Below are 13667 nucleotides of genomic sequence, written 5' to 3'. Positions count from 1 at the left end.
AAAACTATTTGGGGATTTTAGTTTTAATAGCCATTACAATAGATAGTTACAATATATCTTTGAAAAGTAGGGCAGAAACAAAACCCAAATAGGACCATAACTGAATTAAGCTACACTGCAGAAAAAAACAAAGTTATCAAATCCTGTGATGATAGCTGTGCATTTAAACATATCCTAATCTAAAAACTAATAAGAAAGCATAACTATAAAATGGATCTCTCAAGTTAAGTCTCATAAAAGTCTCAAAACTGCAAATCTGTTCTAAAGGATTTCCTCACATTTTAATTAACAGTCATAAAAAAATTGTGATGAGATAATCTCAGTTTATATAGAAGCATTTTCTCCATTTAAAATTATACTCAAGAAAGCTTAGTAAGCTGCATATTCCCTGCTGACAGGCATAAAAAAAATCCTCTCCGTATATTATATCTTACATATGGAAAAACCATGTGTGTGCGCAATTTAAACACAGAAGCTTATAAAGTCAGCAAAAGAGGTGAACTACCATTTGCATCATATTTTGGAAGAGTGACCAGAGCAAGATGAGAGCCCCTTGCCTAAATTGCTTCCTCTGTGAGTCATGCTAGCCAGACAACCCCCGGGAGGAACAGAAGCACACTAAAGCTCACACAGAACATCCAGCACATGAACAGCCTCCAAGCCATCAGTTCTGCTTATTGTGGCTTTGTGGGTCCCCTCTGCAAGGACTGTATTACTGCTAGTTTATTAAATTCAGTCCTTAAGAAAATACTGAGATACTTGAGTAATGTCAAATCCGGATGTTCTTGCATCAGCTTAACTTCTAGATTTTATGACTTAGCACAGTTTTGGTTACGGATCTACAATGTCAGCTTAAACAACATACAAGCAAGCAGTAGGATGGTCTGCAGTTCAACTACATTGAAAGGCTTAAACTAGACACATGGTTGACCACTGCAATTTCATACAGCTGTGTTTAATATGAGGGATATAATAAACAACTAATACTGCTTTGGAATTGGCTTATTTTCTCAGGATTCTCATCTCAGGAGTGTCTTAAATAATTTCAGAATACAGTGCCTTACTCTAGAGAAAATCCAAAAGCTCACTAAGGACAGAGTTAGACATGTAGGTCAAACAGTGCTTATGCTTTGCATCTGACATCCTTTCCTGACATTTTACTTCATACACCAAGCTACTTGCAAAGACTGGAAGAAAACATAAGGCTTTCCTCTCCTCCCAGAAAGACTCTTAACATGAGCAGCATTTAGATCACCTGTGGTGATCCAGGAACACAAGAAGAGAAGGCTCCTTGGGAAAGCCAATTGCTATCAAAACTAATGGTCCTACCAAAGTGCCTTGTTGGAAAGCTTCAGACATGAGAAGTCACCATGGGGAAACAGACGTCTTGTTGAGTCTGGAAACTGTACCGTGCATAGGTACAGGTACCGTGTATAAGGAGAGGGGACATGGAACTGAGTACAGTGGTGTAACAGAGCACAGTCGTGATGAAGAATAATGTCTGCTAAGCGCAGCAGGTAGAAGGGAGGAAGCAAAAGAGCTGACAAATTGAAGATACAGACGATTCTTCCCTGCTTTCTGGTGTCTCTGCTACCTGGCTCTTCTCTCTCAAAACTCTCATTTGGAAGATTCTCCTTAATCCAAAAATTTTCCAGGAAGTTCTCACAAAGTGGACAGCTTGTCCTTAACAACTTGCTTCCCTTGCAAGCTGAAGGCCAAATACTACTTTTGTGCAGAAGATTTACCTTGAAGATCCCCTCAGTGGGGCCCTCAAGCAACATGACATCAGCACATGGCATCCACTCCCCTTGCTATGCTGGAGCAGCCCGTTTTCCACCATAGCTTTGATAGGCCAGAGCCAAAGCAGGATTTCTCTCAGATTCATCTGACTGCTCTCCAAGTACTCAGGTGTTCAGGTCTCTCAAAAAAGCATATAAGGTATTTCTTCTGATGTCCAAAGCAGCTGTCCTTTTCATCTTGCTACCTCCTGTCCAGGCAGCATCTTTCCACAGGTCTCTTCAGAATTTTCATCCCTCTTGGTCTCCATAGTAGACTCCATTCCATGGCTTTTCCCACAGGCCCAATGGGTACACACCAGGTTTGCAACCCTGAAGTAAGCTGCTTGGTACCTATGCATGCTGCTCCCCGTAATGATGCTGATTGACATCTTTGGTCAGGCTGGTGGCTCCTGGCAGTAAGCTGTGCTTTCACCTAGCTCGTGTGTACTTCAGAATATACAAGACAGAAATCATAGGGTAAGAATTTCACTATTCCACTTTGCCTTTTTTCCTTTTTCTGTGCTTGGAAAAAAGTTCAGACCCCCCTTCGTATAAAACAGCAGAAAAGCAAAGAGTTTTATGGGAGAAATCCACCTGCCAGCTCCCCTCACAAACTTCTAGGCATCAATGAACATGACACCAGAAGAAGAGACTCTACGGCAGTCACCATCTAGCAGGCATAGTGCAGCCACTTCCTCAGACACAGCATGGCTGCAGGTGTTGCTGAACACCATTAAGCTGTCCTAAGGGCTGCCAGCATTCAGCCTTTTCCTGCTGCAGAGCTCATAAATCCCATCCCAGATGATGTAAAGCTCCTGCTCCTAGTCCTGATTAGGTGCTCATCACATAACAGCTCCACTCTACCCAGCTTCCAGTTCAAAGCTGGGTCACGACACAGGAGAGCTCTTTAACATGTTACACCTGCATAAGTGTGCAAAGGAGGGCTATGAAAATGTTGAAAGGTCTGGAGTGCAAGGTGTATCAGGAAGGGCTGAGGTCCCGTGGTTTGGTCAGCACACAGCAGGAGAGCTGAAGGGAGGCCTCATGGCAGCTGCAGTTCCTCATAGGGAGCAGAGGCAGTGCTGAGCTCTGCTCTTTGTGACAGAGACTGAGCCAGAGAGAATCACATGGAGATATGTCAAGGGAGGGGTAGCTGGGGATTAGGGACAGGGTCTGCACCAGAGGGCAGTGGGCATGGAACAGAGCTGTGGGCACAGCCCCATGCTGCCAGAGTTCAAGGAGCACTTTTGCACCGTTCTCAGATATAGGGTTTGAATTTTGGGTGGTCCTATATGGAGCCCAGAGTTGGACTTGGTGGTCTTTTTGGGTCCCTTATGGATATTCCACAATTCTATGAGATTCATGCCAGGCTAAGTACCATGGACTCACAAAATGCATGCTTGCAACAGCAGTTATCAAAGATGCACATACACTGCAGGAACAGCTCATTAAAAAGAATAATAATAAACTAGCCTTTTATTTGCATCTTTACTGAGGAACAAAAGGCCACAAAATGTTCATTATTACTGAAGGTGCCACAAGGAATATATAGCTTAGATATTTTTGTCTCCCAGCATTTGAATGCCAAGTTTGTTATGGCACTTAAGTCCTCCCAAATAAAATACACTCTGTGATGCTTCCTACCCTAGCAGTGACCTCTCCCAAACCACTATCAGAGCCAGCTCAAAGATGTACCCTTCTGCTTTCAGACTTCATTGTTTGAGAAATCTGCCATATGCAGATTTCTCTTTAAAACCTATAGACCTTCAGCTTACTCAAGGGGTCACCTTCCTTCTTCCTTAAATGATATTTTTAAAAAGTTTTAAAAAATAAATAAATAATTTAAAAAATAGCCAGACCTCAGTCCTCTGTGAGCTAATGGAATTAAAGTGGGTTTTTTGTGTGTGTTTGTTTTAAGCTATTATTGCAGAAAGAACAGGGAAATTGCTAGAGTCAAGTGTTTTATTAACAGATGGGAAATTTAGGTCTTAACACTTTTGCAGTTAATGCATGCATGGATAAAACACTTGTTTTTCTAGTACCTTTCCTGCCTTCCTATAGCTAAGAGAGAGGGTCCATCTTTAGATAAAGAGCAGAGGAAATAGGAAAAACCTCCCAGACTTAACTATGAATTTTAGCAAAAAAAAAAAAAAAAAAAGTTTTTCAATGCAAAACTCCCTTTTAAGGTTCTGTTAAAATCTTCACTTCAGGATTTCTGTATAGTTTACTATGTTTGGTTACCGAACACCCAGACCATAAGCCACCAAATTCCTTATGTGGTTATGAAAAAAGGCTGTGTTGTAAAGAACACAGAAAAAAAGAAAAAAAAGTAACAAATATTTATTCTTTTGCAGGAAGAAAGCCTCCTCACAAGGAGCCATGGTCCCCAGCATGCTCATGTTCTGTTCTTTCACACTCGCATGAAAAGACTCATGGAACTGTCACAGCTGTTTGCAGATGACAGCATCTTGAAGGAAGACTAGAAACTGGTCTAAAAGTAAGAAAATGAGCAATTCGTAAGGCATTTGTGAATTTGAATTCACACCTAAGGCAATGAACCTGCCATACTAACGAGGCTAGGGTTTTATATATGCTTATGCAAAGTAGTTTCCAATTCTGAAGTTAATGTCTGGCCCTCGGAACAAATCCATGACCATCATTTGTTTCAAGTAACAGTTGGAATGCAAATCCTGCCCAGAAAAAAAAAAAAAAAAACAAAAAAAAAAACTAACAAGCTTTTAGGGTAAAATATCAACTTCAGTCCTCAAAACTGAAGATCTAATGAAGTCAGACAGAGAATTCCAACTACAAATGATTCACCTGCCCCTCCTACCACGTGTGCGGATGTCAGCCATTACAACACCCCACTTCTTTCTGGAGAAAGCTTCTGTCGGCTCACACTCTCCCATTCAGTATTCATTGAAGAAATACACTGCTTTATTCATTCCTCTGTGCCCTCTGCATCTGATGTAATGGAAAGAGAGTCAGAGATCGTGAGCATACTGAGCATGCTGAAGCCTATTTTTCTTTATCACTGCTGTACTCACAGATGGAAATAACGATAAAAAAAGTGACCCGCAGAGTGCTCTGCAAACCATTCGGTGACAGAGAACAAAGTGACACCCCTAAAGCAAGCAGACAGCTTTTTGCAGCAGTTCAGAGGGTAAGTATGCCCCTAGTAATAGCAGGAAATTTCTCAAGCATGGGAGGGATACAGATCCTTCACCTGCTCCAATGGACACCAGAGGTGACCATTGTTACAAGTCTCTGCTGTCTAGCTCTTCATCATCATGCTGTCCAGGAATACCTCTAAGCAGGACTGTGGGTGCAGAGATACTCCAAAGGCAGAATGCCCCCAACACAGCTCCATTCCCACTCCAATTCCCACAAGAAGACCTCATTCCCTGCTGCTCTCCCATTAACTCTCATACAGACATAATATCTTCCTCACAGCCCTTGGATGTATCAGCATTTTGATACATATACAAATAGATCCCGAGAACCTCAATTGAAAAAGAGTTCACCAGCATTTTCTACTTCATGTATGGATATCACTCGTACAACATGCCAGTTATTCTCCTTACCATCTCAGAAGTCTTAGATTTTTTCCCCCCAGAAACTGGACAGATGTCTCCTATCTAACCCTGCAGGATTCTTAGGAAAGAGATAAGAAATGACAAGTAATGACCTGCAGACCCAAGTGAGTTTGGATGAAATACCAGACCCTGACCCTTATCAAACCTTCAGGTGAACTACCAGGAGACACACTGACATCAGACATGCATATAGACACTTAGGAATTTGCTGCTGTGGGGCACCACACATTAACCAGGGTTAAACCTTGAGGGTAAAGGTTATACTTAAGGACTTAAACTTCAAAGGTAGGGCAGAATGTGTTGCATCATTCAACAGTAGTGTGGTGAGTAAAGTCACACTGAACCACGGAAGAGTTGCCCCTTCAGAAATCTGAAGCCCTGTTACAGAGGGCTAGAGCAAAACATTTACATTTGGTTTTAAATATCTATCAAAATAACAATAACACTTATTTTGACAACCTTAAAATGCAAAACATAACATCATGCAATGTGAAGTTTCTGCCATTATTTGCTAATATTAATGGCGGCTATGTAAAGCCACAGATCTGCCTGCACAACAAGCCCTGTACTAGGAAGAATGAGTGCTCATGCAATAGTAAGAAAAGTAATTTACAAATAGAAACTGGTAACTGGGTGGACATTCATAATACTGACTTCCACGTTGTTTTTGTGTAGAGAGGGTTCAAGATTAGCAGTAAAAACTGCTTGATAAAAAAAGTTTCAGTAATGTATTCAAGTCAGAAAAATTATCCTCTTGCCCACTTGTCAAGCTACCAAGCACAAGAGACAAACAGCTTCTTCATTTACATCAGGTAAATCATGTCAGTGTCAGAAACTTAAATCTTCCTCAGCTTGCGAAAGCAAATCTCATAACGTTGTGTCAATATTCATGAGTTAATTTTAATATGTAATACTTATCCTATCATCTTGTCTATATGCAAGCACTCGTTATACTACTTGATACACAGTATCAAGCATGAAGGAATCAGTTCTGAAGTCTTCTCTTTTGCAATTACACACCTGTACCAAAGTTCCCCAGATACTGCCTAGGTACTCAGTTCCTCATCTTTCTTTTTTTGTTCCGCATAAGGCTTTATATGTAAGGATTATTATGTTTGTCTCTGCTCTTCAAGAACACTAGAATAATCCGATGAACATGGTTTTATCTGAACAAGTAATAGAATTCACTTAGTCAAACACACAGTGCTTTCTAGATTTCATGACACAAAACTGTATCCTAAAATGGAGTAATACCCCAGGCTAATATTCTACATAGTGCTCAGCTAAACATTTCAGAAACTTCTATTAAAGAACATCATATTCCACAAATAATATTCATACCTCACACCTGCATTCATCTATACATTGCTTTAATTCCAGCTTAAACTGGAATTAAAAGTCCTTTCTGTAGAAGTTTACCATACCACTCAATAGATAACCCTCTCCGGTCTTCCTAATCTATGAACCTTAGCAATTCTTCTTGGCCAACACAGTAAGCTCACTCAATTCAATAACAAAAATCAAGTCATTCATCTTCTTAAAAATAAATAAAGATAATGAATATACACACATTATATTTAAACTATACATGTAAATATCAGAAACATCACTTGCAAATCTAGCTGTATACAGCCAACATCTATTTTTGAATTCAATATCTAGGGCTATATTCTCCAATTAAATTGAAAAAATAAATACAGAAAAATAGATTACTGCAGTAAATAAAAATACAGGATCTGTGAGAAATACAAGGACTGAGATTAGCAGAACAGTTACCACTTTTCTGCATTTACCTGCCTGTAGAGACGTGGAATAGGATAAAAGCATGCGAACACATATTTGAGCTGGCATTTTTTTGCTATAACCTCGAATCCACACTTACAGAATGGTATGCATGTTCCAGTTTCTCTTTATGATCCTAGATGATCTTATTTTTGTTAAATAAACAAAAATAATACTTTGTCAGTGTTACTGTAAGTGCTTGTGCTTTCTCTTGCCCCAGCAGTCCATCAAGTGCAATCTTAACATTTGCACCTTGTTACATCCAACACCATTCTTGGTGCAGCTCATCCCTTGAAAGTACCCTCTCTTTATTCTAAATTCATTTTGAATTATTCCATGAAGTGCCCTTCAGACAAGCAGACTTCAGATGAAAAACAGATTCTGAATACACCCATTTTAAAGACCTGCAAAGCCTTGCAGCAAGGGGAACGCTCTGTAACTGAGTCACACCTCTTTGGATTTACCCAATTGTGTGACTCAGATTTGTCCTTCCTCCTTCACGCAACAGGAAGGCTGTGAACAAAGTAAGATGCATCCAAAAAACAAACCCTTTGCCACAGAGTACTGTTAAGAAAGATTTATTTATTTTTTTTTCCCCCAGTGCATCTTTCTGAAGCCAGAGGTCTAAGAAAAAGCACAAAGATGTTCTTTCTAACAGTAAGGTAGTGGAGCTCCCTCTATTGAATTAGCTGCCAAAAGTCTCTTCAATTTATTTATTTATTTAAATATAAAAAAAGAACCACAAGGAAAAAAGAAACCACAACAGTTCCCAGACAGCGCTCACCTGCCAGAAAGGCAAGTTGTATCAAAGAGACAACTGAAGGTAGGGGCAAAGCCACCAGACACGGCTAGTTCCCAGTGAGTACTGAAGAGCCACTGGCTCACCAGGGCTCCAAACGTGGAGATTCCAGCAGTCTACAAGATCTAGAGAGATGCTTGAAATTTTACTGATGTTTCAACACTTTCCCCTAGGGCTGAAATTGCTACAGTTAATATCCATGTTTAACAATGCTAGGGAATTCTACAAACTATACTAGTACAGCACACAGTGCAACACACGAAAGCTGTGTGAGCGTTTGCAGTTTTCCTTCCACAGTAAGAGGTTAACTATACACAAAACAGTCTAATTGAAAACAGGTGATACAGATACATAGGCTGCGGAAACACTCATTAAATCACGGGCTGCACTTTTTGCTTGTTATCAGGGGAACAGCTAAGTATTTCCATTGCTATTGAAAGCACTTCAAATGCTTTCTAACCAAACATTACAGAACTGTTCTAACCCCTGATAACCTCCAAGAATCATACCCTAAAGCTGCTCGGCTCTCCATCTCCACTGTTTTATCACTTCCTCCTTTTTTACTTCCCAAAAGAGGCATATTTCTTATCAACAAAAAAAAATACCAGCTCAGTAGAAATAGAAGTTGTTTTAATAAATAAATGCTTATTTGCCTTTCTAGAGACATGCATGTATGATAAGGAATGAAACTTTATCTTAAGCTAGGCAGATATTCCTCTGCAAAGCCACCACCTTAGAGGAGTGGATTAACATCCTCTGGGGCTGGGCTGACTCTGATTTAGTCCCAACAACACACATTGGGGAAGGAGAAAACCAAAACAAAGCCAGAAAAGAAAGAAGGGACAGAAAGTTGATCTGATCACTGCCACTGATCTGTTTTGAAGCTGTTGATTGTACTAGCTTCACTATGATCTCTTCTTACATAAGAGATGAGATTCATTTTCAAGCACGTCAGAGACAGAAACGTACATCCTCCTTCAGTACTCATACTGTTCTTAATAAGAAGAAGATACCAGGATAAAGAATGTGTAGGTCAAAGCCTTGTCGTCAGGGAAGATAAATTCAAATCAAGGGGAGTATTCAAATGAAATGAATTATGTTCACTTTTCCCTGGAAAAATCATGCTCTGTTCAAGTCAATTCTAATTATCACCCCACAGCATTTACAGTTCTTGGAAGATTCTCTCATTTGAGCATTGGTGCATGAAAGCATAACTATTTTTCTTGAAAGCAAAAGAGCTCAGGAGACATCAACATGCTGCAACAGGTGCTCAGTTCCCTCATACAGGTGTGACCTTACAGTTACATCTATTTCCAATTTTAAAAAAATTACATTATCAAACTGGAGGAAAAAAGAAAAAAACAAAAACAAAAACAAAAAAACGATCTGGTAACCAACCCAGAGGAACCTTGAGAACCGAACAGAGAGACTGTGGTTTTTATTTATAGTATTAAAATACAGCCTATCCTGTATTGCAGCCTGCAGAACTGAACAAGACCATACAGAAAAACCCAGATCATTAGTGATCTGAAAAAGCAATTTCTACAGTTAGTGTGGTAATGTAAAAGAGAAACCCTCAAGTGTGAAACAGCACTGCAGAGCCAGCCTATTGGAGACCACTGTGCTTGTGGTCATACAGTGCAGATCACAATCAGGAGAGACCGAATATGGATCTTCCACTGTTGGGAGATTCAGCTATAGGCTCATTCAATCTCTCAAATGTTAACAGGTCTGAAGCACAAAAAGTCACACAGTTGTCTCCCTTCTTTCCAGTCTTCTTCTGTTTCACTACAGGCTCAATAATCAGACGGACCCTCCCCTCCTCCCCCCCGCCCCCCCAAAAAAAAACAAACAACTCTACCAAAAGGCCCTGTAGTAGTATTCAAATAAAAATCCCACAATGGCGTAATGTGGTAATGACCAGCAAGCACATTAAAGCTATTGCCACTACAGTAATCCTTAGTTCTAGATTTGTGCCATGCATTACTAGGTAGGACATTATGGAAATCTGTAGTGAGCACTCAATAGCACAAGACTATAAACCACATTACAGAAGTAGGATATTTGCAAGAAAATTGAGAGGATATGTTTAACCTTATCACAAAGGTGTAATTTGCATTATGTAAAGTAATGGTATTTTCATGATTTTCCCCTTCATGTATCAGCTTGCACAGATAGAGATTCAGTTCCCCAAAACCTACAGCTGGAGAAAAGCCAGCCAATAGTTTTGTGCCTAGTACTATGAAAGCTGAAGCTATTTGCCCTGGTATTACAGATTAACACCCTAAGTTACATCCTGTAAGGAAAATGGATGAACCTATAACTAAGTGTGTTGACTCTCACACAGGCTGGGAAGCGGAAATAAGATATCATGGAATTAAATCTGGTGTACCACAGAGATACGTATTTCATGAACATAACAAAACGTATTTTTTCCAGTTAAAAGATGGTTTGGTTCCCCTAAGGAGCTGAAGAGTGGTCTGAAATTTCAGAAATATATAGATCTGGATGATTGCTGTTCTTGCCCTCTGTGTGCCAGAAAACCAACAGAGGAGGGGCAGCACAGGAAAATGAATTTCTAACATATTCTTACTAACAGAACTTCAAAGCGGTTTTACAAAGAAGTTGCAGTTCCCAAAACAAAAATCATTTAACAACTTCTAGCTCACTTTTAAAGAAGTCTCTGTGCATTGGACAACAGAAATATAGCAGATCGAAACAAGATATATACATGGTACAAAGATCTCCTGACCTCCATCTTAGAAAGGCTTTGTGAACTTCAGGTCTTAATACAGAAAATCAGTTTTCTCAGATCAATGTCCTGCTTGATATACCAGGAAAAAAACAAACAAACAAACAAAAAACCCAACAATCTTCACCACCACCAGCAAGAACAAAGTAATCATCCTGTGAATATGAAGGCTCCACACTGCCCTTTCATTACCATGACACAGTTACCAATCTTGAGTAATACAACACCAAATGAGACTCTGATCTTCAGAATTATCATAAACCAGAGACCAGGAGAGAGGGGGAAGCACCACAGTTAGCTCATGACTGAAAATGGACTTTCCACATGTAGTCATCTTCCTAGAAGAGCCCAAGCATTTAACCGGTATTCTCATTTACTCAGTCCTAGAGTTAGCCTCCTAGCCCCACACTTGGACATGGACCACCTCATTTTAAAATAGAGCTCTTCTTAGGTAATACTATCTGCAAAGAAAAGCTCAGTATTTCTCACAGGAATCCCCAGCCAGGCTGAATATTGCCAGACAGATCTATACCTGACACACATCAACTTTAAATATGCTTTTAATAATTCAACCTTTGCTTGCCATATGAAAATCTGAAATGGAACTCCCCAGTGCCAAGCATGATAGTAATGGATCCAAAATTTGTGGTAGACGAAGGTAAACTGGCATGACACAACAAAGGCTGCAAGGAGTAAGGAATGTGAAAAAAGCAGTAATGCCAAAAGCTTAACAAGTATTGTTTTTAAGTATCTTTTGTCCTCTGGGGAATAGATGAAGAATGTAAGGCTTAAGTTATAAATCAGGCTTTCCAGGCATTTTCTGTAGGCTGGGAAAGTTCCTGATCCGAGGTGGGGCTTTGTTCTCCCCCCATGCATTTGTTTTGCTTGATCTTCTCATCGAGAGGACAAGGAAGAAAGGACAGCAGAGAGAACTCTGTAGACGCTGGATGGTTTACCTCCAGACTCTTTAGGTAATAGCTAGTGAAATTCCATCTCCTCATAGACCTCCATCAGCACAACCCTTAAGATAAATTATTTTTATTATTTCAGATTTCCTTCGGTGGGTAAATGTGGACAGTCACAGCAAGTGAAATCAATTCTTATTTACATTAGCGGAAAGTGGGACAGAACTCTCTACGGGGGACATGTCTTGCTTCATCACTGGGGTGCTTATCTCTCCGGATACTCCACATGCCTTCAGCATTTCATAACATGAAAAATCTTTTCCAAAGAGCTGCTCTACACCACAGAGATCAGCGCTGACTGCAAACTCCGCTGCTGAGACATTTGTAAGCCGTACTGTATTTGCCAGAGCAAAACCAGAGCAGAACAGATTAATACAGTACTTACGCTTCTGTTCCTTTTGGATCTGTGTTGCAAATCTAGTTTGTTTGTGTTTGGTGGGGGTTTTTTTAGAGTTTTTCTTTTAGCTATTCTAATAGAAATTAAAGCTCGAGCTATGCCAACAAGGTAAGGCTGCCAGTTCTATACTTAACTGATGCACATACTGAGTAAGCAGGGTTACATCGCTGGTGAAAAGGGGCTCCTGAAGCGCTGTCCTTATCTCGCTGCTGCATATAAGCGGTTAACAGAGGAGCGCACAGCAGTGAGGCACAGGCTGGCAATGAACGAACGCCAACTCCACGGCTCCTGCGAGCCCCGCGCTCCCGGCACACACGGGCAAAGCCTTTGCTTCAAAGCAATACAAACTACTGCCACAGGCTGACGCTCTTTCTACAGGAATAATGAGACGCTCTCCGTGCCGAATGCACAACTCCTCACTTCCCAGCTTCTCCCTCAGACTTCACTTTCACGCTCAATATTTACAAAATAAAGCCTACGAACGCCTGACGGCTGTAATATTCCCATCTCCGGTGGGGGGATGCGGCGCTCCCCGAGGCGCAGAGCAGCCCCGAGTGCCGCTGGACCCGCCCTGAGCAGCGCTGCGCTGCGCCCCGACCGCGCTCGGGACCGCGCTGCGTTGCGGGCAAAGCAGCCCGAGCTCTGCTCCGTCCTCGCCCGCCCGCTTCCCGATGGTTGCAGGCGCTACCACGGGGCACGGCGTCTTGCTCGCCCTCCCGCAGCCCGCTTCCCCGCATCGGCCACCGGGATGAGACGGGAGGCGGTGAGCGCCGGGCGTTCTGGCTTTGAGCGGACGGACGGGAGCCCCGGGAGGCACGGCCACCTGCGGCCCCGGCCTCGCTCCCGACGAGTCCCTCGCGTTCCGGGCACTCACCTGGCGGCACGCACAGGGCTGCGAGCAGCAGGCACAGCAGCGGGCGGCAGCGGCAGGAGACGCGGGCGGCGGCGGCGGGGGGCTCCATCATCCCGCCTGCCCGCGGCGGGACCGGGAGGCGGCGGGGAGGCTGCGGGGCGGCGGCGGCGACCCTCGGGGCTCTTCCCTCCGGCTGCGGAGCGCGGAGGCAACTTCTCTCCTCGCACGGCCGTCCGCGGGCGCGGCAAGTGGCGGGGCGGCTGCTCTCCCTCTCGGCGCACGGCGAGGAGCGACTCCGCACCGGAGCAGGTGGCGACTTCCCTCTGGCAGCCGAGCGGCGCTCCAGGACTGAGAGCGGCGGTAGGGAGGCGGGGCCGGCTGCGGCGGCGGAGCTGGTCCGGCCCCTCCGGCCCGCCCGGTGCACGCAGCGGGCGGCGGGGCGGGGGAAGCCCCGGGTGCGGCCGCCCCCGTCGCCGGAGCCGCGGTCCCCAAAGCCCCGGGAGGTGCCGCCGAGGGGGAGCGAGACTATGGGGTTGGGGAGCGCGGCGAGACCCGTGCCAGACGTCCCGCCCCTCCCCGCGTTCCGTGTCCGCGGTCGAGGTGTGTGTCGGGTGGGAGTATTGCAAATCGCGAGCGGAAAAAATAGAATTGCCCGTTCTGCTGGGTGCGTAGCCAAAAGGAAAGCTCACAGCGGTCGGTGGAGCAGAGGGTTTGGAAGGGAAGGGAGCTTAGGGCGCTGCTGGCT

The 13667-nt window shown here is 43.1% G+C and overlaps 1 protein-coding gene across 2 annotated transcripts in view; it reads right to left on the bottom strand.

Moving 5' to 3' along the window:
- Positions 1 to 13247, bottom strand: part of ALCAM (activated leukocyte cell adhesion molecule) — a 114453-nt gene extending 101206 nt beyond the window's left edge. For both annotated transcript variants that reach the window (XM_085546146.1, XM_085546145.1), the window contains exon 1: positions 12944 to 13247. In XM_085546146.1, the coding sequence (XP_085402272.1) occupies positions 12944 to 13034 (91 nt within the window). In that variant the 5' untranslated portion in view covers positions 13035 to 13247. The remainder of the gene's footprint in view (positions 1 to 12943) is intronic.
- Between the last annotated feature and the right edge of the window lie 420 nt (positions 13248 to 13667).

The sequence above is a fragment of the Coturnix japonica genome, chromosome 1, assembly GCF_054131305.1.
Source record: "Coturnix japonica strain WE chromosome 1, WE-NBRP24, whole genome shotgun sequence".
NCBI classification, from domain to species: domain Eukaryota; kingdom Metazoa; phylum Chordata; class Aves; order Galliformes; family Phasianidae; genus Coturnix; species Coturnix japonica.
This window is presented reverse-complemented; position numbering and strand designations above follow the sequence as displayed.